Here is a 24,410-nt window from a genome sequence, read left to right as displayed (position 1 = left end):
ATGTCCATTTGTCCAGAGGACAGACTGAACTGCACCCGTCCCCAGGTCTGACTGGGGGGTCGGCGACCTTCAGTAACTCGGACCTTCCTTTCACCTTCTAACAGGAATCACTGCTGCTGGGGGTGCAATGCATGCTGGGATATATTCGGACTCAACTCTTACTTCTGAAGCAGTAGACATGCCGAGTCTGCGCCTCGGGGAAGCCCGTCTGGTTGCTATAGCGATACACCGTTCTGACCCCTGGTTGGCCGCCTCCACATCGCTCTCTAGGGGTGACGATGGGGTAGCGCACGCTGCCGTCCGCCAGCCATCCCGGACTGCAGTGGTTCAGCCCGTCGTTCCGGGCGGCGTGCAGCTGAGAGGTGGTGGCTAGCTCCGCCCCATGACTCAGACAATAGGCCTCAAGGAAGGTGAGCCGCTGGGGGGCGGAGCCGTGGAACACTTCACCTTTACGCAGAGACAGGTACGAGTTTCAGATGCTCAACATTCACAACGAACGGTACCCGAGGACGTTCATCGGGTTCTGGCGCCGCTCTCTGCGTGGGACAACGCCGTTCCAGGGGGCGCTGCAGGTTTTAGGAGGAGCTGCCCCGGCGTGGCGACCGCCGCCCCGACCGCCTCACAGGCCTCCGTGGCCTGTTCAAAGGTAAAGGCGTGCCGGCTGGAGGCGCCTCGATGGTGAAACACCACCCCTGTGACACACCAGCTCACAGTAACCCCTCCCCGGGGTCAGCTAACCTTTGACCTTGACGTGAGCCGCGGCGGCGGCGTCCTCCAGGCCCTGCTGCACCTCGCAGCGGTAGAAGCCGGTGTCGTTCCGTCTCACGCCCTCCAGCCGCAGGGTGAGGTCGGCGGGGTGATGGAGCAGCGAGGCTCGGTCTCCGTACGCCTCGCTGACTCTCACCCTGTCGCCGTGGGCAACCAAGATGTCCGTCTCTTGGCCGTCGATCAAAACGCTCCATTTGACCCGTTAGTGGGGGGTGACGGCGGCGGGGCAACGTCAGAGCGCCGCCCCGCCCGTGCTGGCGTTGCTGGGCGGGGCGGCGCTCTGACACAGCTCAGCTACAGGAATCGGAATTAAACAAAGCTAACAATTATTAAAAAGGAGCGATTTGCTGTTCAGCTTCAAACACAAAGAAGAAGAAAAGCCTGTTTGAGCTTCTGGGAGGCTTTTATTTGTGTAAAATGTAAAACATTTATTCGTCAGACACACAGAGTCGTATGAACGAGGATCTCGAGATCCCAGGATGATCACAAGCGCATCCGCTTTGCTGCTTCTTCTATTCCCCAGATCCTCCACGGCCGATCGAGAGTAAAAACATTCACCGATGAAACCGAAGCCTTTCGTGCTCATTAAAAGGTTAAAACGCGGTTTAGAGTAAGGCTGCTGGTCAGTCCAAGAGTTCTGTCCATACCAACCAGGGGCAGGACACTCCCTGAGGGACACCCCTGGGGGACACCCCTGGGGGAGCCACGGTCACCGGTGGGGCAGCATCTCGTGTTTCTCTCATCTAAAGGAAATGAAAACCGATGGCGAGCTGCTGCTGCAGGAACAACGGAACCCTGAGAACAAACGCTAAAACGTCCGACCAACGTCCGTCCTCTACCTTCGGGCATCCCGTCCAGCGTCCTGACAGCGGAAGGGATCCGTCCCGGCTCCGAACACGGACGACGCTAGCAGTCCTGCGCCCTGGAGGCCAGTTCCCGCTCCCACTCCACCTCCACCAGCTTGTAGAGGCGCATGGTGGCCCGGGCGTCCTCCACGGAGGAGTGGCCCTTCCGTCCCGTCTGCAGCACAAAACGAGATCGGAGACGCGTTCAAACGGACAGCAGCCGACTGGACTGGCCGAGCGGGCAGCGCCAGTTTAACGTCCAGCTCATGTTCAGCACAGGATAAACGCTACGAGGCGATTCGGTAGCGCGATTCGGTAGCGCGATTCGGTAGCGCGATTCGGTAGCGCTCGCTTTCAGAGAGAAGCTAGAACCTCCACTTTGTAATAAAATAATTCATTTAAGTTGCAACAATCAGTCTCCAAAGCTGAGACCAGCTGGAGGAACACTTTGAGCTGACGGGATGACGATCGTTAAGGAGCATTAGTGACAACGACCAGCAGGGGGCAGCAGTACGACGCCGCAGCAGAAGAGCAACTAAAAGTCTCCTGTCCTGCTAAACAGCACGTCGGTGAGGAAGGAAGACGGAATCGGCGGCTGGACGTGGGACTGGCGCCGGTAAAGTGCGCCCTAGCGCCGCCGGAGCCGCCCCCCCCCCCCCCCCCCCCCCACACCTGGATGTCGTCGTTGAACAGCGCCTTGGTGAGCCGTTTCAGCGAGGCCACCTCCTTCTCGGCGAAGCCGGCCTTGGCGTTCAGCAGAGGGATCCGGGACGTGTCCCGGGTCAGGACGGCCGGGTGGGTGTAGCCGAGGGCCTTGAAGTCGTTGTGGATGGCGTGGCCAATCACAACCCTCCCCATGAGCAGCTTCAGGATCTGGAACAGAGAAGCTCTCAACGATCAAACGCGGGCGGCGTTCCTCCTCCTCCTCCTCGAGAGAAAGCGTCCGCTCCGTTACCTCCTTCCTGGCCTCGGAGTACGGCGTGGCGTCAACGAGGTCTCTGCGGCGAATCCCGCTCCACCGGGTGCGGTAGTCCGTCACCGGCGCCGAGGGCTTGATGAACTTATCGTACACCACGTCTCCTTCGTGGGACACCAGGCTGCAGCGAGCAAGATGGCCGACGCTGCCCTTCGGTCCGGTCCCCACCATCTCACAGTCGATGGCCAGGAGCTTCGAGGGGATCCCGGCGGGCGTGGCCGTGGGCGGGCTGCTGGGCTTTTGGCTTCTCGGGGCGCCCCTGTTCTGGCTCTGCGTCGACGTCGAGGGCGCGGCGCTGCCAGGATCAGACGTGGGGAGCGGTCCACGCTGCCCGTTCTCGTGGTTAGATTGGTCTCCACGGAAACCCCTTCGCCGCAGCTTATTGTGAAGTGTCCTTTTCTCTCCTGCTGGGGTTCCGTTCTGCACGGCGTCCTTGGAGAAGCTCACGTTGAGCATTATGCCCGAGTCCGACATGGCGGAACGCAGGAAGCGGCGTTTCCTCACGGGACGCTCGTCCCGTCCGCTTTGGATGGACGCAGGTCTTCACAGCGGAACGCAGCGCCACCTGGAAGGCAAACGCGACACGATCAAACCAGGAGTGGGACGTTAGCGCGCGAAGCTTTTTGGGCGTGATCAGTCGCCAAACGCTCGATGCGTTTCTCAAATCCAAAAAGATGACTTTATCTGAAGGCAACACGGAAGAGTTCGGACTTATTTGACTTTGATATGCAAGTATTAACGATAAAATAGTCATTTCACTCGATCTACAGTCACTAATAAACGATATTTATGAAATGATAAACATTGATCACACTTGTTTGAGGCTGGCAATAAAGCTGGAGAGTTTATATTTATTTCGCTGAAAAGGTCAAATCATTTTCTCAGCACAATAATAAAAATAAAACATTTTATTAGCACGGGCCGACCTAACAGGAAGGAAACCAATGACCCTAAAGCTATGAACAACGTTAACACTATTCCCACCGGCTAACGTTAGCTAGAGAGCTAACGCTACCTGCCGTGTATCACACAGCCCCATGGCGGGAAGCAGCAGCGCTAGCGGGTAAAAACATGGCAGAGGCGGGCTGTGAACGACCCGAGCTCCGTAACGATCGATTAAGAAACCTCTGACTAACTTTCTGAAACAGAAAAGCAGACCTGCAACACACGCGCCTTCACCCCCCGACGGACAATCCATATCCGGGTCATGCTGCCTTCAGGCCCCGACTACGCATCAGTCAGAAACACGGGTTATTGATGTTAGCTGATTTATCTCCGCGTGTTCACTCGCTGCAGCTCAAGATTGCAACGCAAATCGTTACTACAGCAACCACGATACCCCAAAACTAGTCCATGTGTAACGTTGTTTAAGACTTCCGTCAATTTGGAGAATTTACAGGTCGGCCCTGAACGCATCACCGTCCCACCGGAGAAAGCCACGCTTAGCTAGCTAGCGGCTAAACGCGACGCATTTCTGAAGGGTTTAGTGCGATATTTGCCAGATGGACGTCGGTTTCATAATAATAAGAGTTAGTAGGTGATCGAGTGTCTTTGAAAGGTTTTCTCTTGGGCGGGGCAACAACGTAGCGGTGAGAACCAGGCCCTGGAGACCTGTTAGCTAACAGCTAGCTAGCCGGAGGTATGGCGATGTTGACGCCGAACCTCTCGGCGGGGGAACAGCGGCAGCTGGCGAACAGCCTCACCGCGTTCCTGTCCCGGTACCGACACCTCTCCGACTCCTACGTCATCGTACGTAGAGCAAGAGGACTTCACATTCTCACTAATGACCGTGTTTTTAAAACGCGCCGTTATTTATGCTGCGCTAGCGGTGACGTAGCTTCACGCTACGGAAGCCGTATTGTTTCCGGTGAAGTAGGGAAGTGTAGTTTCATCAATGTTCTTCTTACATGAATATGAGGCAATAATTTAGGACTTCACGTCTACCGAGGTGATAAATGTTGATGCTTTAAAAGTAATAAAACATTATGTTGTGTAATTTCTGTTACTTTAACTGTTTGAACTCAGATCAGCTCAAGCATGTGTTGAATCGATGTCATTCTTGAGATGAGTCGTCTGGAATGGAGTTGGGATTCGGATTCGGATTCGGATTCCATCGTTCCCGTCTGTTATTTCACCACAGGAGTTTTTCACTGAAGACCTCTGGCAGGCGCTGCCCCCCTCCTGGCGGCCTGTGCTGCAGGAGCTGACGTACCCACAGATAGCGGACTTACTGTTGGATCAACATGGAGACCGGCGGTAGGATGAAACAGGATAAAAACACGATCAAAGAATAACTGATGATCTACCGCTCGCCGTGCCTCTGACCTTCCAGATATCCCTCCGCGTGGCCTCTGTCGCTCCTGGCGTTCCGCGCCGCGGCTCACGCTCTGGCGTTCCCCAGGGGGTGCGGCCGTGAGAGGGAAGGCGTGGCCGCCTCGGCGGCGCCTGCCGAGTTCCCCAGTTCGCTGCTGGGACACGCGTTCAGGAGACACGTCAAACCCAAGAAGCAGCACGAGATCCGTGAGCTGGGCTCGGTACAGGATTAACTCGGGTCAGGTCGGGCGTGTGGTCCTGCACGCCGGCGCGTTTACTCTGCTGCTCTTTGACCTCTCAGCTGGTGAAGCGGCTCTGCGAGCGGACGGGCTGCAGCAGCGTGGTGGACGTGGGTTCTGGACAGGTACGCCAGATCCAGCCTCTTGCTCCTCCCACACGCAGCCCCGATGACCAATAGGCTCTGCTCCCAACAGGGTCACCTGACGCGTTTCCTGTCCTTCGGGCTCGGACTGTCCGTTACCGCGGTCGAGGCTGACCCCGTCCTGGTTGCTATGGCGTCCAGATTTGACAGACAGCTGGTGTTGGCTTTAGAAAAGGAGCAGCAGAAAAAGGTTGGGGTCCAGCTTTTCTCATTTATCACCCACCTCTGAAGGGGATTAAAGAAAACTAACGGTTACCATGACAACCCCCCCAGAATTCAGAACGTGTCCCAGATTTTTGCAACCAGTAACGATAACTTCTTTTAACTTCCTAGAATTGTTCGTCCTCTCGGCTCGCGGCGCCAAAGTCTCCTCCCCGTCACGTGACCGGTTGGGTGAACCCCAAAGCATCATGGGAGGCGTTCGTCCAGCAGCTGAAGCATCGGACCCAGACTTCCTTAGACTCTGACGCTCACCCACAGGTGAGCAGCGGCGAGCCTGGGGGGGGTTCCTGTGAGAGCAGCCCCCCAGGCAGCCCAGACTTCGTCCTGACGGGCCTCCACGCCTGCGGCGACCTCAGCGCGACGCTCCTGCGGCACTTCGTCGGCTGCCCACACGCGCTCGCCATCACCTCGGTGGCGTGCTGCTACATGAAGATCACAACCCAGGAAGATCCCACCCCCCCAGGACCGGTGGGACGTCCCTTCCCACCAGCAGCAGGCCAGGAGTCGCCCCCCTTCCAGTTCGGCTACCCCATGAGCTCCTGGGTGCGGGGCTTGCCGGGACATCAGCTGTCCTATAAGGCGCGGGAAGGGGCGTGTCACGCCGTCGAGGACTATGTGCGGCGTCTTCGGGAGGAGAGCGTGCTGCTGAGGACGCACTGTTACCGGGCGATGCTGGAGACGCTGATCCGGGACAGGAGGCCGGACCTGCGCAGGGCGGGAGTCCAGACCGGAAAGAGGGCCCACTTCCTGCCCTTCGCCGAGTGAGTGACCTCTGCAGCCCCCGGGCGGTGAGAAGTCTCTGTCCCTGCGCCCCCCTGGGGAGGTGCTCTGTGCATGTCCCACCGGGGGTTGGGCTTCGGTAGCGTCGGCCTCACGTCCTCCTCCCCTCCACTCTCAGGTACGCCCGTCTGGGTCTGGCCCGGGTTGGCCTGCCCCCCGGCGCGCCTCTGGACCCGGCGTGGGCGGAGTCCACGTTGAGGCAGCAGGTCAGGGTGGTGGCGTTCTTCAGCTTGAGCCTGCTGCTGGCGCCGGTGGCCGAGACGCTGGTGCTGCTGGACCGGATGATCTACCTGCAGGAGAACGGTGAGCCGCCGGACCGGGACGCCAGCCGGCCGCTTCCTGTGCCCCGACTCATCCGGTACCTTTCTGCAGGTGTGGACAGCCAGCTGGTGGCCGTCTTCAGCCCGGACCTGTCCCCGAGGAACCTGGTGCTGGTGGCGCTGAAGGCTCTGAAGGGTCCCGGGTCGGAGGTCGGAGCGAAGGCTCTGAAGGGTCCCGGGTCGGAGGCCGGAACGAAGGGTCTGAAGGGTCCCGGGTCGGAGGCCGGAACGAAGGGTCTGAAGGGTCCTGGGTCGGAGGTCGGAGGCCAGGGCGTTTGATGCAGAGAGCATCTGTTCCGTCAACCAACTCATCAATCAAGAAGTACAAATATCAAAATGATCAGATATGAATAATTCAGTTTGTGTTTTATTTGTCGACAGTTTCAAATGTTTCAATAAAGACTTTTGAACCATTTATTTTGTTTAAAGGAAACACAACAAATCATCTGTTTTCTGGATCGCATCTTTGAAACTACAAAATCACTCGTAGAGCACAGACCTCCCCCAAGCAGCCCCCCCCTCCTAACTGGGTCTGGATCAGCAACAGAAGCTTCTAGATTGTTCCTGGTATCTTTATACGTCATCAGTCCTTATCTTCCTCGACCCAAGACTGAATGTTACCGTCCCCCAGCACGAGGGCCGATGGGAGTCTCACTTTTGGGTGAACTGCTCCTTTGAAGATCTTCTTTCATCTCTGGAAGGGTCTTCCTCTTCGCCGTGACTCCGAGTCATCAGTGGAGCCGTTTGTGTGGAGTCAGACGGGATAGAGAGGCGAAGCAGCCATGTTGTTCCAGACGAGCCTCCAGATGCAAACCGCCTGGTTTCCCGGTACCAGCGACCAACCAGGACGCAGCAGATCGGGTTTCATAGGGCGGACGCCCCCCGGTGGACGCCCCCCGGTGGACGCCCCCCCGGTGGTTGTTTTGCTGCTGTGGTTCCAGATGTTCGCTAACCAGAGGACCGCGCCGCTGCTCTGGGACCAGCGTTGCTAAATCGAACCCCATCGGTGGACTTCCCCTCCGCCTCCTGAGCCGAGTCTCCCTGAAACGCTACCGGGAGCCATGGAGCCTTTGGTGCTGGTGCTTCTGGGTTCGCTGCTGGCCCCCCAGCGGGCGCGCGGCTGGGGGGACGCCAGGGCGGACGGCTGCAAGCCGCTGAAGGCCAGCTTCTGTCAGGGCGTGGGCTACGGCACGTCCCCCCACCCGAGCGGCGTCAGCGGCTACAACGCGCAGCAGATCGCTCAGATGGTGGAGACCGCCTGCTCGCCGAACATCGCCACGCTCATGTGTCGCGTGGTCGTGCCCGAATGCAACCCGGACGACAGCAGCCGGGTCAAGCCGTGCCGAGCGCTCTGCGAGCAGGTCAAGGCCGCCTGCGAGTCGACGCTGAGGGCCAAGCGGCTCTACTGGCCCACCAGACTCCGGTGCGACGCTCTGCCGGAGTCCAACTGTGTGCAGGTGAGTCGGGGTCACTGCACCCTGTCTGACCTTTGACCTGCCCCTTTTGTCTGGTGGACAAGGAGCAAGGAGAAGTGACAGTTCGTTACCTGAACCTTTTGATTGAGGTTATTGGCACTAAATGGGGGACCTCCAGCTCCACCTTAAACCCGTCTCGGTGACCTCCAGCTCCACCTTAAACCCGTCTCGGTGACCTCCAGCTCCACCTTAAACCCGCCTCGGTGACCTCCAGCTCCACCTTAAACCCGTCTCGGTGACCTCCAGCTCCACCTTAAACCCGTCTCGGTGACCTCCAGCTCCACCTTAAACCCGTCTCGGTGACCTCCAGCTCCACCTTAAACCCGTCTCGGTGACCTCCAGCTCCACCTTAAACCCGTCTCGGTGACCTCCAGCTCCACCTTAAACCCGTCTCGGTGACCTCCAGCTCCACCTTAAACCCGTCTCGGTGACCTCCAGCTCCACCTTAAACCCGTCTCGGCGACCTCCAGCTCCACCTTAAACCCGTCTCTGTCTCTAGAGGACAGGCCTTCTGGTTTCACGGTGGACATGTGGACTCGCTGGGACAAAAGGACACACATGGTCCAGACCCCTGATCTATATCTGTGTTCCGACAGGGTCCAGCCACCCCCGAACCTACAACACCTGCCGTCACCTGCCAGCCGATCGTCGTCCCGCTCTGCAGAGAGCTGCCTTACGGCGACACCGTCATGCCCAACCTTCTCGGCCACAACAACCAGCAGGACGCGGGTCTGGAGCTGCATCAGTTTGGGCCTCTAGTAAAGGTGGGCTGCTCCCCTCACCTGAAGCCCTTCCTGTGCTCCGTCTTCACCCCCGAGTGTGTGTCGGGAAGGCCCCGCCCCCCCTGCAGGACGCTGTGTGAACAGGCCCGGTCCGGCTGCGAGTCGCTCATGAACAGGTTTGGCTTCCCGTGGCCAGAAGCCCTCAGGTGCGAGGCGTTTACCACGGAGTCCTGCCAACAGGTGAGCCGGCCGAGGGCCTCTGCTGCTCCGGTGCTTCAGTTTGAAGGTCGTTCTTTGAGAATTGACGGATTTATGCTCTCCCAGGGTCGAGACCTCTTTGCAACAACCGCCCCCGCGGCGTGCCAGCCAATCACCATCCCCCTCTGCAGCGACCTGCCTTACAGCGACACCGTCATGCCCAACGTCCTCGGACACGCAGGGCAGGCGGACGCAGGGCTGCACCTGCAGACCTTTGCACCGCTCATAAACGTGGGCTGCTCCCCTCACCTGAAGCCCTTCCTGTGCTCCGTCTTCACCCCCGAGTGTGTGTCGGGAAGGCCCCGCCCCCCCTGCAGGACGCTGTGTGAACAGGCCCGGTCCGGCTGTCAATCCCTCATGAACACGTTTGGCTTCCAGTGGCCAGAAGCCCTCAGGTGCGAGGCGTTTACCATGGAGTCCTGCCAACAGGTGAGCCGGCTGAGGAAGACGAGGGTGAGCTGTCACAGCCTGTAGGTCGTCTGTATGTCCTCCTCTGCCTTGCTCCAGTACGGCGTGAGCAGCAGCGGCGGGATCTGCGAGCCGATCGCCATACCGTTGTGTCGGGACCTGACCTACAACCAGACCATCGTTCCCAATCTCCTCGGACACACCAGCCAAAGAGAGGCGGCCATGAAGATGTCCTTCTTCAACTCCATAGTGCAGACCGTGTGCTCGGTGGACATTCGCCTGTTCGTCTGCATGGTGTACGCCCCCAAGTGCGAGGCCGGGGAAGTGCAGCGGCCCTGCAGGTCCCTGTGTCAGAGAGCTCGGCGGGGCTGCGAGGCTCTGATGAGCAGTTTTGGCGTTTCCTGGCCACGTGAGCTGCAGTGCGATTCCTTCCCCGTGGACGCGTGCGTGTCCGTGAGTAAAAGCCGCCCCGCGAGGAGAGGGGAGTCTGCTCGGGGAGTCTCCGCTCCGCTCATCTCCCCGTTTCTGTTCTTTCACAGGAAGGCAGAAGACCTGAGGTACTTTCACCAGTTCCATATATCTGCGCTAAAATCTTTGGTTGCTGTTCAAGATGCATTTTTACCGCTTATTGATCAAGACGGACGTTCAGGTGAAATCAGCTCGCCCACCGCTTTCACCTTTGTTCCGGGCAGATGCTGGATGCCGAAGCCGTTCTCACCAAGCTGGACGCCGGCGGCTATTCTGTTCGTGGCAAATGTCCGTTTCTGTTTCACCGCAGCTAGGACTCTTCAACATTTGAATCTGCTTCCCGACTCCATTGATTCTCTTCTCGTCTTTAGCGCTGAGCCTCAGGACTGCCCGTCTACTGCTGACCCTCATGGATGTATCCTTTACCGGTTAATCCGAGCTCGGACACGACTCCTTCCTGCATCGGACCAAAGCGCACCAGAGCCACTAGGGGGCGGTCAGGCGTTACAGGTGATTGCCTTTAACCACGACTTGCAGGCAGACGAGTCCGAAGATCTGGATTCCGTGGAGCTCTTCAAACTGGAGCACTTTGTGGCCGTGGCCAGGAGGGAGTACGTGGAGAGCTACGAGACGAGGAACCCCCCCTCCGTCACCCGAGCCCTGCTGAAAAAGACTCTTTCAGCCCGGAGTAAGTCTCGTACCTACACAGCACAGGAACCGTTGATGGGTTTTTGTTCTGGTCTCGTCTGTGACCGTTTCTGTCGTCCCAGATCTGGATTTAGACGACAGAACCTTCAGAACTCTGTGGGGCGAAATGTACTCCAAAGGCAACGTCGAATACGACGGCTTTGTGGCGGCCCTGACCAAACTTCAGATCCTCAAAGGTAAGCGTGGAAAGCACAGTTAGCAGCGCACCGATCAATGCCTGAACGAGATACGGTGATGAGGCTGCAGCTGGCGAGACGCGGAGCATGAAGAAGGTCGTCTCGGGTCAGCGGCAGCGAAGCCGAGGAGAAAGTAGAAGCCCAAAGGCGTTGTTAGAGACACCGTCACCCCATTGGATGGCCTGACGCTGATGCCCTCATCCACCAATGGGCGTACGGGACTCGTACATTAATGCTGCTTTGACCCTCTTGGTTCCCGTCTCAGATCGGTTCCAGGCTCATCTGCTCAGTCTGCCGTGTGACTGCCAAGTCGCCAGCTTCTCCTTCAAGCAGGTGACCTGAAATGATTTTATTAGCACTGTTGGAATGAAAGAAAGTGCCGCAGGAACTGTTCAAAACAAGGAGATCCGTCGGGGACTCGCGTTGGGAAGCATGAAGTGTTGTCTGATTACACTTCTAACTTTTCAGTTCATGAAATCGGCCTTGATCTGAGGAAGATACAGGAGCTGATCCGATTGGACCGGAGGACAGCCATGTGGATCCTGGTCCAGGATCAAACACCGGCAGTCATAAAATCATGGCATCAACTTCTTTATAAAAGTATCAAAACATGTAAGAAACATTAAAGACTGAGTATAAACTACAGGTAACTGTCTCCAGTCGGGTCGCTAACCGGATACGAGACAAACAGCCGGAGTGTTGAGAGTCAATCTTTATCACACAATACCAAAGAGATGACATCAATAATAGTAATGATGATGAAACAATGCAGCAAAATGAAAAAGGCTCTACAAATGATATTTAAAAAAATCTTAAATCTTTGCTCTAGCCGTAGTTGAAACCTTTAGCACTACCCATAACTTTAGTTCTACCTGTAGTTTTACCTGTAGCTCTACCTTGAGTCTTTCCACTCAGTCCAGCTATGCTAGGGATAACAGCCGATGAGGCGTCCATCAGCAGGAAGCTAAAGACAGGAAAGACATTAAGATCAAGATTAAGATCATCTTTTCACACCGCAAACACAATGAAACTACATTCACACCCGAGTACAACGGGCCCCTTGATACAGCCACGAACGACTTCTCCGCTTCCCAGCCCAAGGCCCGACCCACCGAGCCACTGCCGCCCCAGTTACCTCTGTGGCTGTGCAGCACCTCCACTAGCCAGAAAGCTAAACGTATGCTAGCAAGATACAATAACAGGACAGCCAATGAACGGCCAATCAAGTTAGACTATTTCTTATAACGCACAGAAAGTCGGGACTATAATCTGCAGGTTTGAAAATGAAATCCGATTATATAAGAGCAGTCAGCCGTGCCACAACCTGACTGTTGGCCGGTCCACCTGGGGGGGGGCGGCTCCTCTAAACTGGGCACAAAGTCACCGAGGAGTTGAAGTCGACCCTGAAGGCCGGGTAGACGGGCTCGGTGAACGTGCTGTGGAAGGTGAGGAGGTGTGTCAGCTTCTGATTGGCCAGCTTGTAGAAGGACAGCGTGCCGGCCGACGAGTCCAGGTACACGCCCACTCTGTTCACGGAGGGGGCCCGGATGGACAGCCTTCTGCGACCGTGCTGGTCTGAGTAGCCCGACCCGGAGCAGCTCAACCTCCAGGACTCGGCGTTACTTCCGAGACGGCAGGCGTCCCGTTCTCCTTTTCTCTGGATCCCTCTGTAGGCGGCTGCGATCCAAACGTCGCCTTCCCACTCCACCTCCCAGTAGCAGCGGCCGGTCAAACCATCGGCGCACAGCACCTGCTTCAACTCGTCAAAGCGGTCCGGATGATCGGGACGCGGCTGCTGGTCCCGCCCCACCGTCACAGTTCTGTCCCGCAGTCGCAGGTACCCGTTAGCTGTGTTAGAATCCAGTCTGAGGTCACAAGCGTCTGGTGAAGACAAGATCAAAGACCGCCTGATGAATGATTATTGATTGATTCAGTTCAATCCAGTTTCATTTGTATAGCAACAGATAATCCCAAAACGTTCTCTCAAGACAGGAAAGATCCGATTTTATAGACGCAACATGTCCCACATGACTAGATCTATGGCAATGGAGGCAAGGAAAAAGTTCCCTTTAACAGGCAGAACCCTTGAGCAGAACCCAAGACCATCTGCCTCGACAGGTAGAAAGAGAGAGAGACAACGACACAGAGCAGGAGAGAGAGACCGAAAGACAAGAACGTGGTGCATTTACAGTCTATGACGAGACAGCTGCAGGACAGGAAACACGAAACGAGCGGGACTGGGACCCCGCCGGAGAAATAACGGCAGGTCTCTGCTGCGGGATCTTTGAGTTAGAGGAATCACCTGCTTAGGTAAAGAGACTGTAACATGACACCCACCGTCCATCGAGTTCAAACTGTGGTCCTGTACTTACACTTCCTCAGACCCGGCTTCAGGAAATTAGCTCCTCCGGGTTCCGTCCTGCAAAAACAGCCAGATCAGGACAAAACGTCCAACGCACAGCGAGCACGAGACACCGTTTCACTGGGACAGACACTCTTATGTCACAATTCTCTACCAACCAACCAGCCAGCCAACCAACCAACCAACCAACCAACCAGCCAACCAACCAGCCATCCAGCCAACCAACCAGCCAGCCAACCAACCAACCAGCCAACCAACCAACCAGCCAACCAACCAACCAGCCAACCAACCAGCCAACCAACCAGCCAACCAACCAACCAACCAGCCAACCAACCAACCAACCAACCAGCCAACCAGCCACCCAACCAACCAGCCAACCAGCCAGCCAACCAGCCAACCAGCCAGCCAGCCAACCAACCAGCCAACCAACCAACCAGCCATCCAGCCAGCCAACCAGCCAACCAACCAGCCAGCCAACCAACCAACCAGCCAACCAGCCATCCAGCCAGCCAACCAACCAACCAACCAACCAGCCAACCAACCAACCAGCCAACCAACCAGCCATCCAGCCAACCAACCAACCAGCCATCCAACCAACCAGCCAACCAACCAGCCAACCAACCAACCAGCCATCCAGCCAGCCAACCAACCAACCAACCAGCCAACCAACCAGCCAACCAACCAACCAGCCATCCAGCCAGCCAACCAGCCAACCAACCAACCAACCAGCCAACCAACCAACCAACCAACCAGCCAACCAACCAGCCATCCAGCCAGCCAACCATCCAACCAACCAACCAACCAGCCAACCAGCCAACCAACCAACCAGCCAACCAACCAACCAGCCAACCAGCCAACCAGCGAACCAGCCAACCAACCAGCCAACCAGCCACCGTCCCAGCGTCCTGCCAGATGAGGTTGTCTCGTTTCTCTTCATGTGTTACGTGCTTATGGACGTTCCTGCTCGTCTCCCTGGGTCCATACCTGAGCGTGTCCAGTCTCCAGTTTGGATCCTGCTGTCCCTCAGAAAGCATCTTAACCCCGCCGTCCTCTGGATGGTTGTAGCTCAGATCCAGTTCCCTCAGATGGGAGGGATTGGACCTCAGCGCGGCGGCCAGGGCAGCACAGCCTTTGCTTGTGATCTGACAGCCCGACAGCCTGAAGGTCAACATTACAATCTGGAGATTCCACTAGTCCTCAATGAACAAGATTTCATGATAAGATGTCGCCGAACATTTGAAAGTCAATCAGAACCTTGTCATCTAACGCTAGTTCCCACACCGAACCCAGAGAGCGACCTTTACGAGGACAGGCGGTGGACGAGTCCTGACCTGAGGACCTCCAGGGTGCATTGGGGACTCCTGAGTCCCGAACAGAGCTGCTCCAGCCCTGGATCCTGCAGGTCGTTGTCGCTCAGGTCCAGCTCCTTCAGCCGGCAGGACTGGGAGCCGAGAACCGAGGCGAGATCTTCGCAGCTCTTCTTCCGCAGGTTACACCAACTGAGCCTAAAGAATCAGGAGCAACGCGAAGGGAACGGTGAGAATCCGCTTCCTCGATATTTAAACGATCGCGTTGCTGTGAACATACCAAGCCTTGGCCGACGCCTTGACAACCGGCAGCATCCTCAGAAGAGCCGCCTCTGAAGCGGAGTACTTCTTCAGGTCGAACACGTCCAGGTCTTTCTCCGACGACAGCAGGATGAAGACCAGGGCCGACCACTGAGCAGGAGACAGCTTGTGCATGTGGATATCTCCTGAACGCAGGTACTGCTGGATGTCCTCCACCAGGGCGCAGTCCCTCATCTCCTTCAGACAGTGGAACAGGTTGATGCTTCTCTCCGGGGACAGACCACCATTGATCTTCTTCTTGATGTACTGAACTATTTTCTCATCGGCTAGTGAGCTGGTCTCCTTCACCAGACCTTTCAAGAGAGTCTGATTGACCGGCAGGGAAAGACCCAAGAGAAAGCGGAGGAACAAATCCAGGTGTCCGTTTGGGCTCCGCAAGGCCCTGTCCACGGCTCCCTGGTAGAACGCCTCGGCTGTTCCTGTTGAAGTGGAGACTTTCGGCCAAGAAGCTGCTTTTGCTAGAAGGTTGACGCCGTGGCCAAAGAAGGCCATGTGGACATGAAGAGCAGCCAGGAACTCCTGGACGCTCAGGTGAACGAAGCAGAAAACCTTTTCCTGGTACAGCCCTCGCTGCTCTTTGAAGATCTGCGTGAACATCCCCGAGTACACCAGCGCCGTTTTCACGTCGATGCCGGACTCTGTCAGGTCGGATTCGTAAAAGATCAGGTTGCCTTTCTGCATCTGTTCGAAGGCCAGTTTCCCCAGCGACGCGATCATCTTGCTGCTCTCTCCGGTCCAGTGGGGGTCCGTCACGGTACCTTCATCGTACTTGATGTTCTTCACTTTGGACTGGACCGCTAGGAAGTGGATGTACATCTCGGTCAGGGTTGTGGGCAGCTCTCCGCTCTCATCCGTTGTCTCCAGAACCGTGGCCATGATCCAGCAGAAGATGGGGATGTGGCACATGACGTGGAGGCTCTGGGACGTCTTGAAATGGGAGATGATTCTGGTGGCCTGCTCCTGGTCTTTAAACCTCTTCCTGAAGTACTCCTCCTTCTGTGGGTCAGAGAAGCCCCGGACCTCTGCCACCATGTCGACGCACTCCGGGGGGATCTGGTTGGCCGCCGCCGGGCGCGTGGTGACCCACAGCCGAGCAGAGGGCAGCAGGTTCCTCTTGATGAGGTTTGTCAGCAGCACATCCATCGAGACGGACGCTGCGACATCCGTCACGATCTCGCTGTTGTGGAAGTCCAGAGGAATTCGAAACTCATCCAGACCATCAAAGATGAACAAAACCTGGAAGTCTTCGAAGCGGCAGAGCCCCGCGTCCTTGACTTCGGTGAAGAAGTCGTGAACGAGTCCCACCAAGCTGTACTTCCTGTCTTTCAGTGCATTCAGCTCTCTGAAGGTGAAAGGAAACAGGAACTGGATGTCCTGGTTGGCTCTGCCTTCGGCCCAGTCCAGCGTGAACTTCTGTGTCAAGACTGTGTTTCCTATCCCAGCCACTCCCTTTGTCATCAGCGTTCTGATTGGTCGGGCTCTCTCAGACGAGCTTTGAAAGATGTCCTGGTACTGGATAGCTTTTTCTGTCTTGTTCGTTTTCCAGAGTTCAATCTGTCTGACTTCGTGTTCGCGGTTGACTTCACTGGCGCCCCCTTCTGTGATGTGGAGCTCCGTGTAGATCTGGTTCAGCCGGGTCGGATGCCCCCCTCTGGCGATCCCTTCAAACATGCACTCGAACTTCCTCTTCAGGGCAGACTTTAATTTACGATGGCAGATTAGAGCATCCGTTCCTACGTGTAGAAAGACGCGTCCTTAGATTATGGACAGCGACGTCTAGAGACCACGGAAGGACATCAGCGTCCCGCCATGAGTCAAGCATTGAAGACACTTTGACTATGGGACGGTCTTCTGGATGACTGAGCAGCAACAAAGAGTTGAAACGTTCTCCTGGCTAGAGCTCGAGGAGCCTCTTACGGTTCTGCAGCGCGTCGGCCAGCTCCTCCTGCTCCATGCTCCTCAAGCCCAGCAACGCCATCTTCAGGACCGGCTTCCTGCAGCTCCTCTTCGGCTCTTCCTCCTCCCGGTCTTCACATTGCCCCTCTAAGTATTCTGGGTCATCGAGACTCAGAATTCTCTGGAGATTCTTGAGCTCGTTTTTCACAGCCTCTACGATGGTCTCCTCCAGAAGCTATGAAAGAGGAATATCTCCTTAACGTTATAAAGTTCTCATTCTATCAACTCCATCTTTTAAAGCCCAAAAGAGCACATTTAATACTCCCTGCTGTTACGAGTTCGTTCCCATCAATCCACTGGAGAACGCGGAACACAGAAGGTTCTGGCGTGTGGGCGGGTCCTCAGGCATCCGGGCCAAGAACCAACTGGACTTGTTGGCGTTTGAGCAAAGACGCTTTACCTCTCATCCAAGAGGCTTCTTCGGTACGTTTGACTCTTGGTGAAGGAACAAAGAACTTCTCTGGTTCTACTCGGAACATACCCCGAACACTGATCCCAGATCCGCTCGACTGCCTCCGACGCCAGCTGATGTCTGCTGGCGAACACTGCAGGAGGAGGAAGAGGCACGAAGGCTTCAGCGCCACAAAGACCTGCGGAGACTTACAGAACCTTCAAAGACCGTCTGAACAGTCACTACGGACACGGAGGAGGTCGCGTTTCACCCTACGGACACGGAGGAGGTCGCGTTTTCACCCTACGGACACGGAGGAGGTCGCGTTTCACCCTACGGACACGGAGGAGGTCGCGTTTCAGCCTACGGACACGGAGGAGGTCGCGTTTCAGCCTACGGACACGGAGGAGGTCGCGTTTTCACCCTACGGACACGGAGGTCGCGTTTCACCCTACGGACACGGAGGAGGTCGCGTTTCACCCTACGGACACGGAGGAGGTCGCGTTTCACCCTACGGACACGGAGGAGGTCGCGTTTCACCCTACGGACACGGAGGAGGTCGCGTTTCACCCTACGGACACGGAGGAGGTCGCGTTTCACCCTACGGACACGGAGGAGGTCGCGTTTCACCCTGCGGACATGGAGGAGGTCGCGTTTCACCCTACGGACACGGAGGAGGTCGCGTTTCACCCTACGGACACGGAGGAGGTCGCGTTTCACCCTACGGACACGGAGGAGGTCGCGTTTCACCCTACGGACACGGAGGAGGTCGCGTTTCACCCTGCGGACACGGAGGAGGTCGCGTTTCACCCTACGGACACGGAGGAGGTCGCGTTTCACCCTACGGACACGGAGGTCGCGTTTCACCCTACGGACACGGAGGAGGTCGCGTTTCACCCTACGGACACGGAGGAGGTCGCGTTTCACCCTACGGACACGGAGGAGGTCGCGTTTCACCCTACGGACACGGAGGAAGTCGCGTTTTCACCCTACGGACACGGAGGAGGTCGCGTTTCACCCTACGGACACGGAGGAGGTCGCGTTTCACCCTACGGACACGGAGGAGGTCGCGTTTCACCCTACGGACACGGAGGAGGTCGCGTTTCACCCTACGGACACGGAGGAGGTCGCGTTTCACCCTACGGACACGGAGGAGGTCGCGTTTCACCCTACGGACACGGAGGAGGTCGCGTTTTCACCCTACGGACACGGAGGAGGTCGCGTTTCACCCTACGGACACGGAGGTCGCGTTTCACCCTACGGACACGGAGGAGGTCCCGTTTTCACCCTACGGACACGGAGGAGGTCGCGTTTCACCCTACGGACACGGAGGAGGTCGCGTTTCACCCTACGGACACGGAGGAGGTCGCGTTTCACCCTACGGACACGGAGGAGGTCGCGTTTCACCCTACGGACACGGAGGAGGTCGCGTTTCACCCTACGGACACGGAGGTCGCGTTTCACCCTACGGACACGGAGGAGGTCCCGTTTTCACCCTACGGACGCGGAGGAGGTCCCGTTTTCACCCTACGGACACGGAGGAGGTCGCGTTTTCACCCTACGGACACGGAGGAGGTCGCGTTTCACCCTACGGACACGGAGGAGGTCGCGTTTTCACCCTACGGACACGGAGGAGGTCGCGTTTTCACCCTACGGACACGGAGGAGGTCGCGTTTCACCCTACGGACACGGAGGAGGTCGCGTTTCACCCTACGGACACGGAGGAGGTCGCGTTTCACCCTACGGACACGGAGGAGGTCGCGTTTCACCCTACGGACACGGAGGAGGTCGCGTTTCACCCTACGGACACGGAGGAGGTCGCGTTTCACCCTACGGACACGGAGGAGGTCGCGTTTCACCCTACGGACACGGAGGAGGTCGCGTTTCACCCTACGGACACGGAGGTCGCGTTTCACCCTACGGACACGGAGGAGGTCCCGTTTTCACCCTACGGACGCGGAGGAGGTCCCGTTTTCACCCTACGGACACGGAGGAGGTCGCGTTTTCACCCTACGGACACGGAGGAGGTCGCGTTTCACCCTACGGACACGGAGGAGGTCGCGTTTTCACCCTACGGACACGGAGGAGGTCGCGTTTTCACCCTACGGACACGGAGGAGGTCGCGTTTCACCCTACGGACACGGAGGAGGTCGCGTTTCACCCTACGGACACGGAGGAGGTCGCGTTTCACCCTACGGACACGGAGGAGGTCGCGTTTTCACCCTACGGACACGGAGGAGGTCGCGTTTCACCCTACGGACACGGAGGAGGTCGCGTTTTCACCCTGCGTTGGTTTGCTCAGCAGGATTAACGTTAACGAGCCTTTTTCTTTTGACTTACGTTGAATTCGGATCTTGTAAATTCACCGATGGAGAGAAGTCACTGGAACCGTCGCTCCAAGACGCGATACTTCCAACGGGAGAAAAAAGAAAATACATTTATTCCTCTATTTCAATGATCTATTGTCAGCCGCTGTTTAAATACACGGAGAACCCGTTTGGGTCATTCTAAGGTTCTGCCGACTCGCCTTGAACTCGACTCCTGCCGCCGGAACGCCAGCGGGACGTCGATGGACGTGTGACGTTTACCGGGAGGATCCGTTCTTTCCTGTTCGGTCCTGAAAGACGACAATAAAAAGTTCACATTTAACTCACCGACTTTAATGATCTATTGTTAGCCGCTGTTTAAATACACGGAGAACCCGTTTGGGTCATTCTAAGGTTCTGCCGACTCGCCTTGAACTCGACTCCTGCCGCCGGAACGCCAGCGGGACGTCGATGGACGTGTGACGTTTACCGGGAGGATCCGTTCTTTCCTGTTCGGTCCTGAAAGACGACAATAAAAAGTTCACATTTAACTCACCGACTTTAATGATCTATTGTTAGCCGCTGTTTAAATACACGGAGAACCCGTTTGGGTCATTCTAAGGTTCTGCCGACTCGCCTTGAACTCGACTCCTGCCGCCGGAACGCCAGCGGGACGTCGATGGACGTGTGACGTTTACCGGGAGGATCCGTTCTTTCCTGTTCGGTCCTGAAAGACGACAATAAAAAGTTCACATTTAACTCACCGACTTTAATGATCTATTGTTAGCCGCTGTTTAAATACACGGAGAACCCGTTTGGGTCATTCTAAGGTTCTGCCGACTCGCCTTGAACTCGACTCCTGCCGCCGGAACGCCAGCGGGACGTCGATGGAACAGTCGCTCTTCACGGACGGAAGACTCGGCGCTGCAGGATCTGCTTCTTCGCCGTCGGTCCTGAAACCGCAGAGCGATGAAGAGGAGGAGGAGGAGGAGGAAACCAATGAAGGGATGACCTGTGAGGTCATCAGGAGGACAGCCCGTCTCACCTGTCGGCCTCACTCGGGACGTGGCGTTCCAGAGACGGAGGGGGGGAGGGGGGGAGGACTCGCTCTTCCTGCTCCGGCTCACTCATCGTCCATTGATCAGGAATCAAATCGAAAAACCTGGACTGTGATAAAAATGTCGTTAAGACCAGTGATCGATCGATACCGATTATTACTAACCGATACTCATTTGCAGTAAAAGTGAAAATGTTGGTGCACAGAATTTAGAATAATAGGAACTCCGACACTTAACGTCCCTTAAATGCCTTTAAGCAAGTTTATTACTATTTTATTCTCAGCAGCACGTTAATAAAGATAAATGAAAAATGTACTCATAAATACGCGTGCACAGCTCACTGCTGATTGGCTGTTTGACCCGTGCGGCATGGCCAATCACACGGGGCCGTGGGCGGGACCATGCTGGAGACAGAGGGGCGTGGCTGCATCGGAGCCAAAGTAAGACCGATGGCGAAATGTCACAGAGACGCCTGGAGCCCGGAGATGGCGTGTCGCGTCTTGATTGGTCTACTCAGTCATGGGCGTGTTTGACGGGAAGCTCGTCCGACGCAAAGGCCCCCGGCTGGATTGGAACCCGCGACCCTCCTGCTGAACCGAAAGTGTTTTTTCGCACTGAAATAAAGTATTGATTTATTGTTTCCCATAAATCTCCAGTCGTTCGGCGGATCGTCTTATTAATCACTTTATGACGCACTTTCTCTTTGCGTTAACCAGGAAGTCTCTGAATCCCGCGACCGGACGACGCGGTTACCTTCGCGTTCTCACGGAAGCCGCGCGGCACCGGGGAATAAACGGAAAGCCGGTATAGAACGGCTGGAAGACTCCAACGCGCTGACGTTACCTCAATCCCGGTCGCGTTCCCGGTGCAGGAAATAAAACCGAAAGGGTCGCCGAGCTGTTCCTGCAGCAGACAGGCTCCGCCCACTTCCGTAAACAACGTTAGTACCTGCCCAGGTTGGTTCGGTTTGGATCTGTTCGCAGGGTTCTGACGCAGACAGGCTCCGCCCACTTCCGTAAACAACGTTAGTACCCGCCCAGGTTGGTTCCTCCTCACCTGCACCGCGCCCGTCGTGGTCGGGGTCGGGTTACGCTTGTCTCGCCGGCTGTTGGACCTTCGGTCCTGGAACGCGCTCTGACTTCTACGATCAATCATTGACCATTTCATAACCAATTATTGATCTACGCTCGATCTATCCAGCTCTGCCTCACGCAAACACAAACACAAACACAGACGCCGCTTGTGATGACATCATCGTTTATATTCACGGACCCTCTCAGGGGTCTCATTGGTCCAACCTGAGGCTACAACGAGTGGTCATCATAGAAAGGCTGGTTTCAGGTTACATGTGAGACGAGTCTGCTTTGAAAGACACGAGGGGGAGGAGCTTCGACGAGGCCGATGTCTCGCCGTCCGTCTTGCCGTCCGTCTGGTCGCTCCTCATAAGCTCATAGCGACCTGCATGAACTGGACACATTTATCATCATCAGACAGCGAAGCGTCTCATTGGCTGCGTGAGGTCAGAACGAGGTGGAGCTAAAACACAGCCAGTTAGCATAGCCACTGAGTGTTAGCATCACGCTAGCCACTCGTCGTCTGAACACGGGCATCGCCGCGGTTACGGCGGTGGAGACTTACGTCGTCGTACTGGAACGTGACCTTGCCGGTACGGGTCGTGTCCCTCACTTGGAAATGATCTACAGATCAGAACGACCTTTATTGATCGAGGTGAACGTAAGGTGTTAGCTAACACACAACGAGCTAACGGCGTCGCCGACCCTCCAGAAAAATCCGTTTCAGCCGTTTGCAGTAATCGAACCCAAAGGAAAGCATCTCTAGCGTCATCAGAGCCTCTGATCTATTGATCCGTTCCTTTAAAACCACGATCAATAGTCGAGTCAGCCAGAAGCTGGGGGGGCGGGGCTCTCACTCACCCGTCAGGCCACGGAGTTTGATGGAACAGCTCATAAAGTCATCAAAGCCCACTTTGCCGTTGGTGCTGTAGCGCTTCATGACGACGCCCAACGCCTGGGGGCTCAGGTTATAGCCTGGAAGCACAAACGGATGACATCATCACCACCGGGGGGGGGCGTGTCCGAGCAGCAGAGCCGCCGCGGTCACACCGGGGGTTCACCGCTAAACCGGTGAATCTAAACCTAAAATCTACAAACACAGCCCGCTCCCCGTTGGAGGGGGCGGAGTCAAACGCAACCGATCAGTCCTACCGAAGGTGGCGACGGCCTGCTGGAGCTCCGCGGCCTCCATCGTCCCGCTGCGGTCCCGGTCGAACGCCATGAAGGCGCTCTTCCAGCTGTTGACGGCCTGCCACAGCTCCTTGAACTCGTGGAAGCCCATGGTGCCGGAATGGTCCCGCTGAGACAACGGTCAGGGACGTCTAAACGCTTAGCTACCTGCAGCGCCCCCGAGAGGCGAGCTCCATTACAGCTACGCTCAGAAAACAAAGGAGCGCCTGGAGCGCCGGCACGCGATGCAGGACGTCGGCGTTCTCCTTTTAAATCCTAACAAGGTTCAGACTTCCTCTCCCCTCCCCCGAGTCCGGCTACGGACTCTCCGATTGGCTGACAGGATACATCCAGCATGGCGATCATCAGCCGGCACGTCTCCAGGCTGAAGGCTGTAAAGGGAGGAGGGACAGGACGCGTGAGCGGAGACACTTCACACGCCTGGACGCGGCGGCGGCGGCGGCGAGGGAAGCCTTACGCTTGTAGGTGCCGGCCACGCCGGAATGCGTGAGGCATTGCTGCAGCTCGTCTGCTGAGATCTGTCCATCCTGAGAGAGGAGCAGAGACAAGATGGAGGGGAGACGCAGCGCAGCCCACAACGGTCAAACCACGCAGGTGAGGCCTTACCTGTCCGGCCACGGCTGCAAAGTACTGGTAGAGAGGGTCCTGCTGCTGCTACGGGGGGGGGGACACAAACACAAACCTGCATCAGGCGCCAATCAGGACGGCTCATCAATCAGGGGGGGGGCAGCGACGGGAACGATCGCACCCTCATGTCTCCCAACGGGCGTCTGAGCGACTGGAACTTTGTGTTTTTGTGCAGCATTTGAGTACATTCTACTGAGAACATTTGAATTTTAAATGTCAGAAATGTTGTCGAGCAGCACAACGCTCACACACACACACGCGCACGCACACACACACACACACACACACGCTCACACACACACACACACGCACACCAGATGATTAGATTCTGGTGATGATCCAGAGGAGATCCAGAAGAGATCCCGGATCTCTTTGAAATATTCGTTAACGTTGCAGTAAATGGAGCTTCAAACTTTGTTCTTCAGTATCTTGGTTGATTACTGACCGATGTTTATGTAATTTGACACAGTCATGTGTGTGTGTGTGTGTGTGTGTGTGTGTGGGGGGGGGGGGGTTCTATGAACATGAAAAGTAAACGCGAATCAGAGAGTGTGTGTATTTTTAACTGATTTTTTAATCCATCTGTAAATGTTGTTATCCTCATTGAAAATCTGTATTTTCATTTGTTCAATAAAAAAACAAACTGAAGACAACTTCCGCATTGTCCGGAGAGGAGACAACGCCTGTGAAATGATCCCTTAATTTAAGATGCTTTCTTACCTGTGGGAATCCGCCGGGGCCCCCGCCGGGGCCCGCGCCGTAGCATGGATACGCCATTTTGCTCTCCAGCAGCAATAACAGCGAGCTAGCCGAAGTTTAAAGTGCCGTCCGGCTCCAGAGGGTGTGTCTGCCGCCGAGCAGCCCGGAGCAGCGAGGAAGATGTAAGCTAACCGCGGAAGCTAACCCGGAAGTCCCAGAGCGGGAGCCTGCGGGATGTTGTTCAACATCCTGTTTACGCAGCGCGAGTCACTATGCTGCATTCTGATTGGTAGCGAGT

General features: G+C 56.4%; 4 protein-coding genes across 5 annotated transcripts; 1 reads left to right on the top strand and 3 right to left on the bottom strand.

Annotated features, from left to right (window-relative positions):
* Positions 1-1,152: 1,152 nt before the first annotated feature.
* Positions 1,153-3,807, bottom strand: isg20l2 (interferon stimulated exonuclease gene 20-like 2). Of its 2 annotated transcripts, XR_011106503.1 has the most exons (5): positions 3,748-3,807; positions 2,569-3,154; positions 2,286-2,486; positions 1,608-1,788; positions 1,153-1,511 (listed from the first exon to the last, which is right to left on the bottom strand). XR_011106503.1 is itself a non-coding variant. In XM_068759486.1 (4 exons), the coding sequence occupies exons 2-4, from the start codon at positions 3,061-3,063 to the stop codon at positions 1,675-1,677; spliced, it is 810 nt and encodes a 269-aa protein (XP_068615587.1). In that variant the 5' UTR covers positions 3,064-3,154; positions 3,748-3,807; the 3' UTR covers positions 1,153-1,674. The 2 variants fall into 2 exon arrangements, 1 of the variants encoding a protein (XP_068615587.1); XM_068759486.1 differs by having other exon boundaries at positions 1,153-1,788.
* A 429-nt stretch (positions 3,808-4,236) lies between these two features.
* mettl25b (methyltransferase like 25B) lies at positions 4,237-6,942 on the top strand. Its single transcript, XM_068759756.1, has 8 exons — positions 4,237-4,338; positions 4,730-4,845; positions 4,922-5,123; positions 5,204-5,266; positions 5,337-5,474; positions 5,618-6,267; positions 6,405-6,589; positions 6,659-6,942. The coding sequence occupies exons 1-8, from the start codon at positions 4,237-4,239 to the stop codon at positions 6,883-6,885; spliced, it is 1,683 nt and encodes a 560-aa protein (XP_068615857.1). The 3' UTR covers positions 6,886-6,942.
* Positions 6,943-11,490: 4,548 nt separating this feature from the next.
* On the bottom strand, positions 11,491-16,993 carry LOC137916780 (NLR family CARD domain-containing protein 3-like). The gene is made up of 6 exons (XM_068759747.1): positions 16,729-16,993; positions 14,771-16,544; positions 14,515-14,688; positions 14,168-14,341; positions 13,194-13,240; positions 11,491-12,702 (listed from the first exon to the last, which is right to left on the bottom strand). Exons 1-6 carry the CDS (start codon positions 16,787-16,789, stop codon positions 12,185-12,187), a joined length of 2,748 nt encoding a protein of 915 aa, XP_068615848.1. The 5' UTR covers positions 16,790-16,993; the 3' UTR covers positions 11,491-12,184.
* Positions 16,994-21,762: 4,769 nt separating this feature from the next.
* On the bottom strand, positions 21,763-24,314 carry LOC137916821 (sorcin-like). The gene is made up of 8 exons (XM_068759789.1): positions 24,134-24,314; positions 23,393-23,440; positions 23,244-23,313; positions 23,114-23,157; positions 22,748-22,895; positions 22,457-22,570; positions 22,161-22,219; positions 21,763-21,989 (listed from the first exon to the last, which is right to left on the bottom strand). Exons 1-8 carry the CDS (start codon positions 24,188-24,190, stop codon positions 21,963-21,965), a joined length of 567 nt encoding a protein of 188 aa, XP_068615890.1. The 5' UTR covers positions 24,191-24,314; the 3' UTR covers positions 21,763-21,962.
* Between the last annotated feature and the right edge of the window lie 96 nt (positions 24,315-24,410).

This window comes from Brachionichthys hirsutus, chromosome 3 (genome assembly GCF_040956055.1).
Source record: "Brachionichthys hirsutus isolate HB-005 chromosome 3, CSIRO-AGI_Bhir_v1, whole genome shotgun sequence".
Classification (NCBI taxonomy): Eukaryota; Metazoa; Chordata; class Actinopteri; order Lophiiformes; family Brachionichthyidae; genus Brachionichthys; species Brachionichthys hirsutus.
Note: the sequence above shows the minus strand (reverse complement) of the source record. Positions and strands in the feature narration are given on the sequence as shown.

What these genes read in the sequence shown, in the direction of transcription:
- mettl25b (XM_068759756.1), top strand. Translation starts at nt 4,237, where the DNA reads ATGTTGACGCCGAACCTCTCGGCGGGGGAACAGCGGCAGCTGGCGAAC. An exon ending in TCTCCGACTCCTACGTCATC is followed by an intron (nt 4,339 to 4,729) that starts GTACGTAGAGCA and finishes ATTTCACCACAG; the next exon opens with GAGTTTTTCACTGAAGACCT. An exon ending in AGATCCGTGAGCTGGGCTCG is followed by an intron (nt 5,124 to 5,203) that starts GTACAGGATTAA and finishes TTGACCTCTCAG; the next exon opens with CTGGTGAAGCGGCTCTGCGA.
- isg20l2 (XM_068759486.1), bottom strand. Translation starts at nt 3,063, where the DNA reads ATGTCGGACTCGGGCATAATGCTCAACGTGAGCTTCTCCAAGGACGCC. An exon ending in ACTCCGAGGCCAGGAAGGAG is followed by an intron (nt 2,487 to 2,568) that starts GTAACGGAGCGG and finishes TCTCTGTTCCAG; the next exon opens with ATCCTGAAGCTGCTCATGGG. An exon ending in TGTTCAACGACGACATCCAG is followed by an intron (nt 1,789 to 2,285) that starts GTGTGGGGGGGG and finishes TTTGTGCTGCAG; the next exon opens with ACGGGACGGAAGGGCCACTC.
- LOC137916821 (XM_068759789.1), bottom strand. Translation starts at nt 24,190, where the DNA reads ATGGCGTATCCATGCTACGGCGCGGGCCCCGGCGGGGGCCCCGGCGGA. An exon ending in TTGCAGCCGTGGCCGGACAG is followed by an intron (nt 23,314 to 23,392) that starts GTAAGGCCTCAC and finishes CTCCTCTCTCAG; the next exon opens with GATGGACAGATCTCAGCAGA. An exon ending in TGATGATCGCCATGCTGGAT is followed by an intron (nt 22,896 to 23,113) that starts GTATCCTGTCAG and finishes CCGTTGTCTCAG; the next exon opens with CGGGACCATTCCGGCACCAT.
- LOC137916780 (XM_068759747.1), bottom strand. Translation starts at nt 16,789, where the DNA reads ATGGCGTTGCTGGGCTTGAGGAGCATGGAGCAGGAGGAGCTGGCCGAC. An exon ending in AAGGCGTCGGCCAAGGCTTG is followed by an intron (nt 14,689 to 14,770) that starts GTATGTTCACAG and finishes CTGATTCTTTAG; the next exon opens with GCTCAGTTGGTGTAACCTGC. An exon ending in TGGAGACTGGACACGCTCAG is followed by an intron (nt 13,241 to 14,167) that starts GTATGGACCCAG and finishes CTGTTTTTGCAG; the next exon opens with GACGGAACCCGGAGGAGCTA.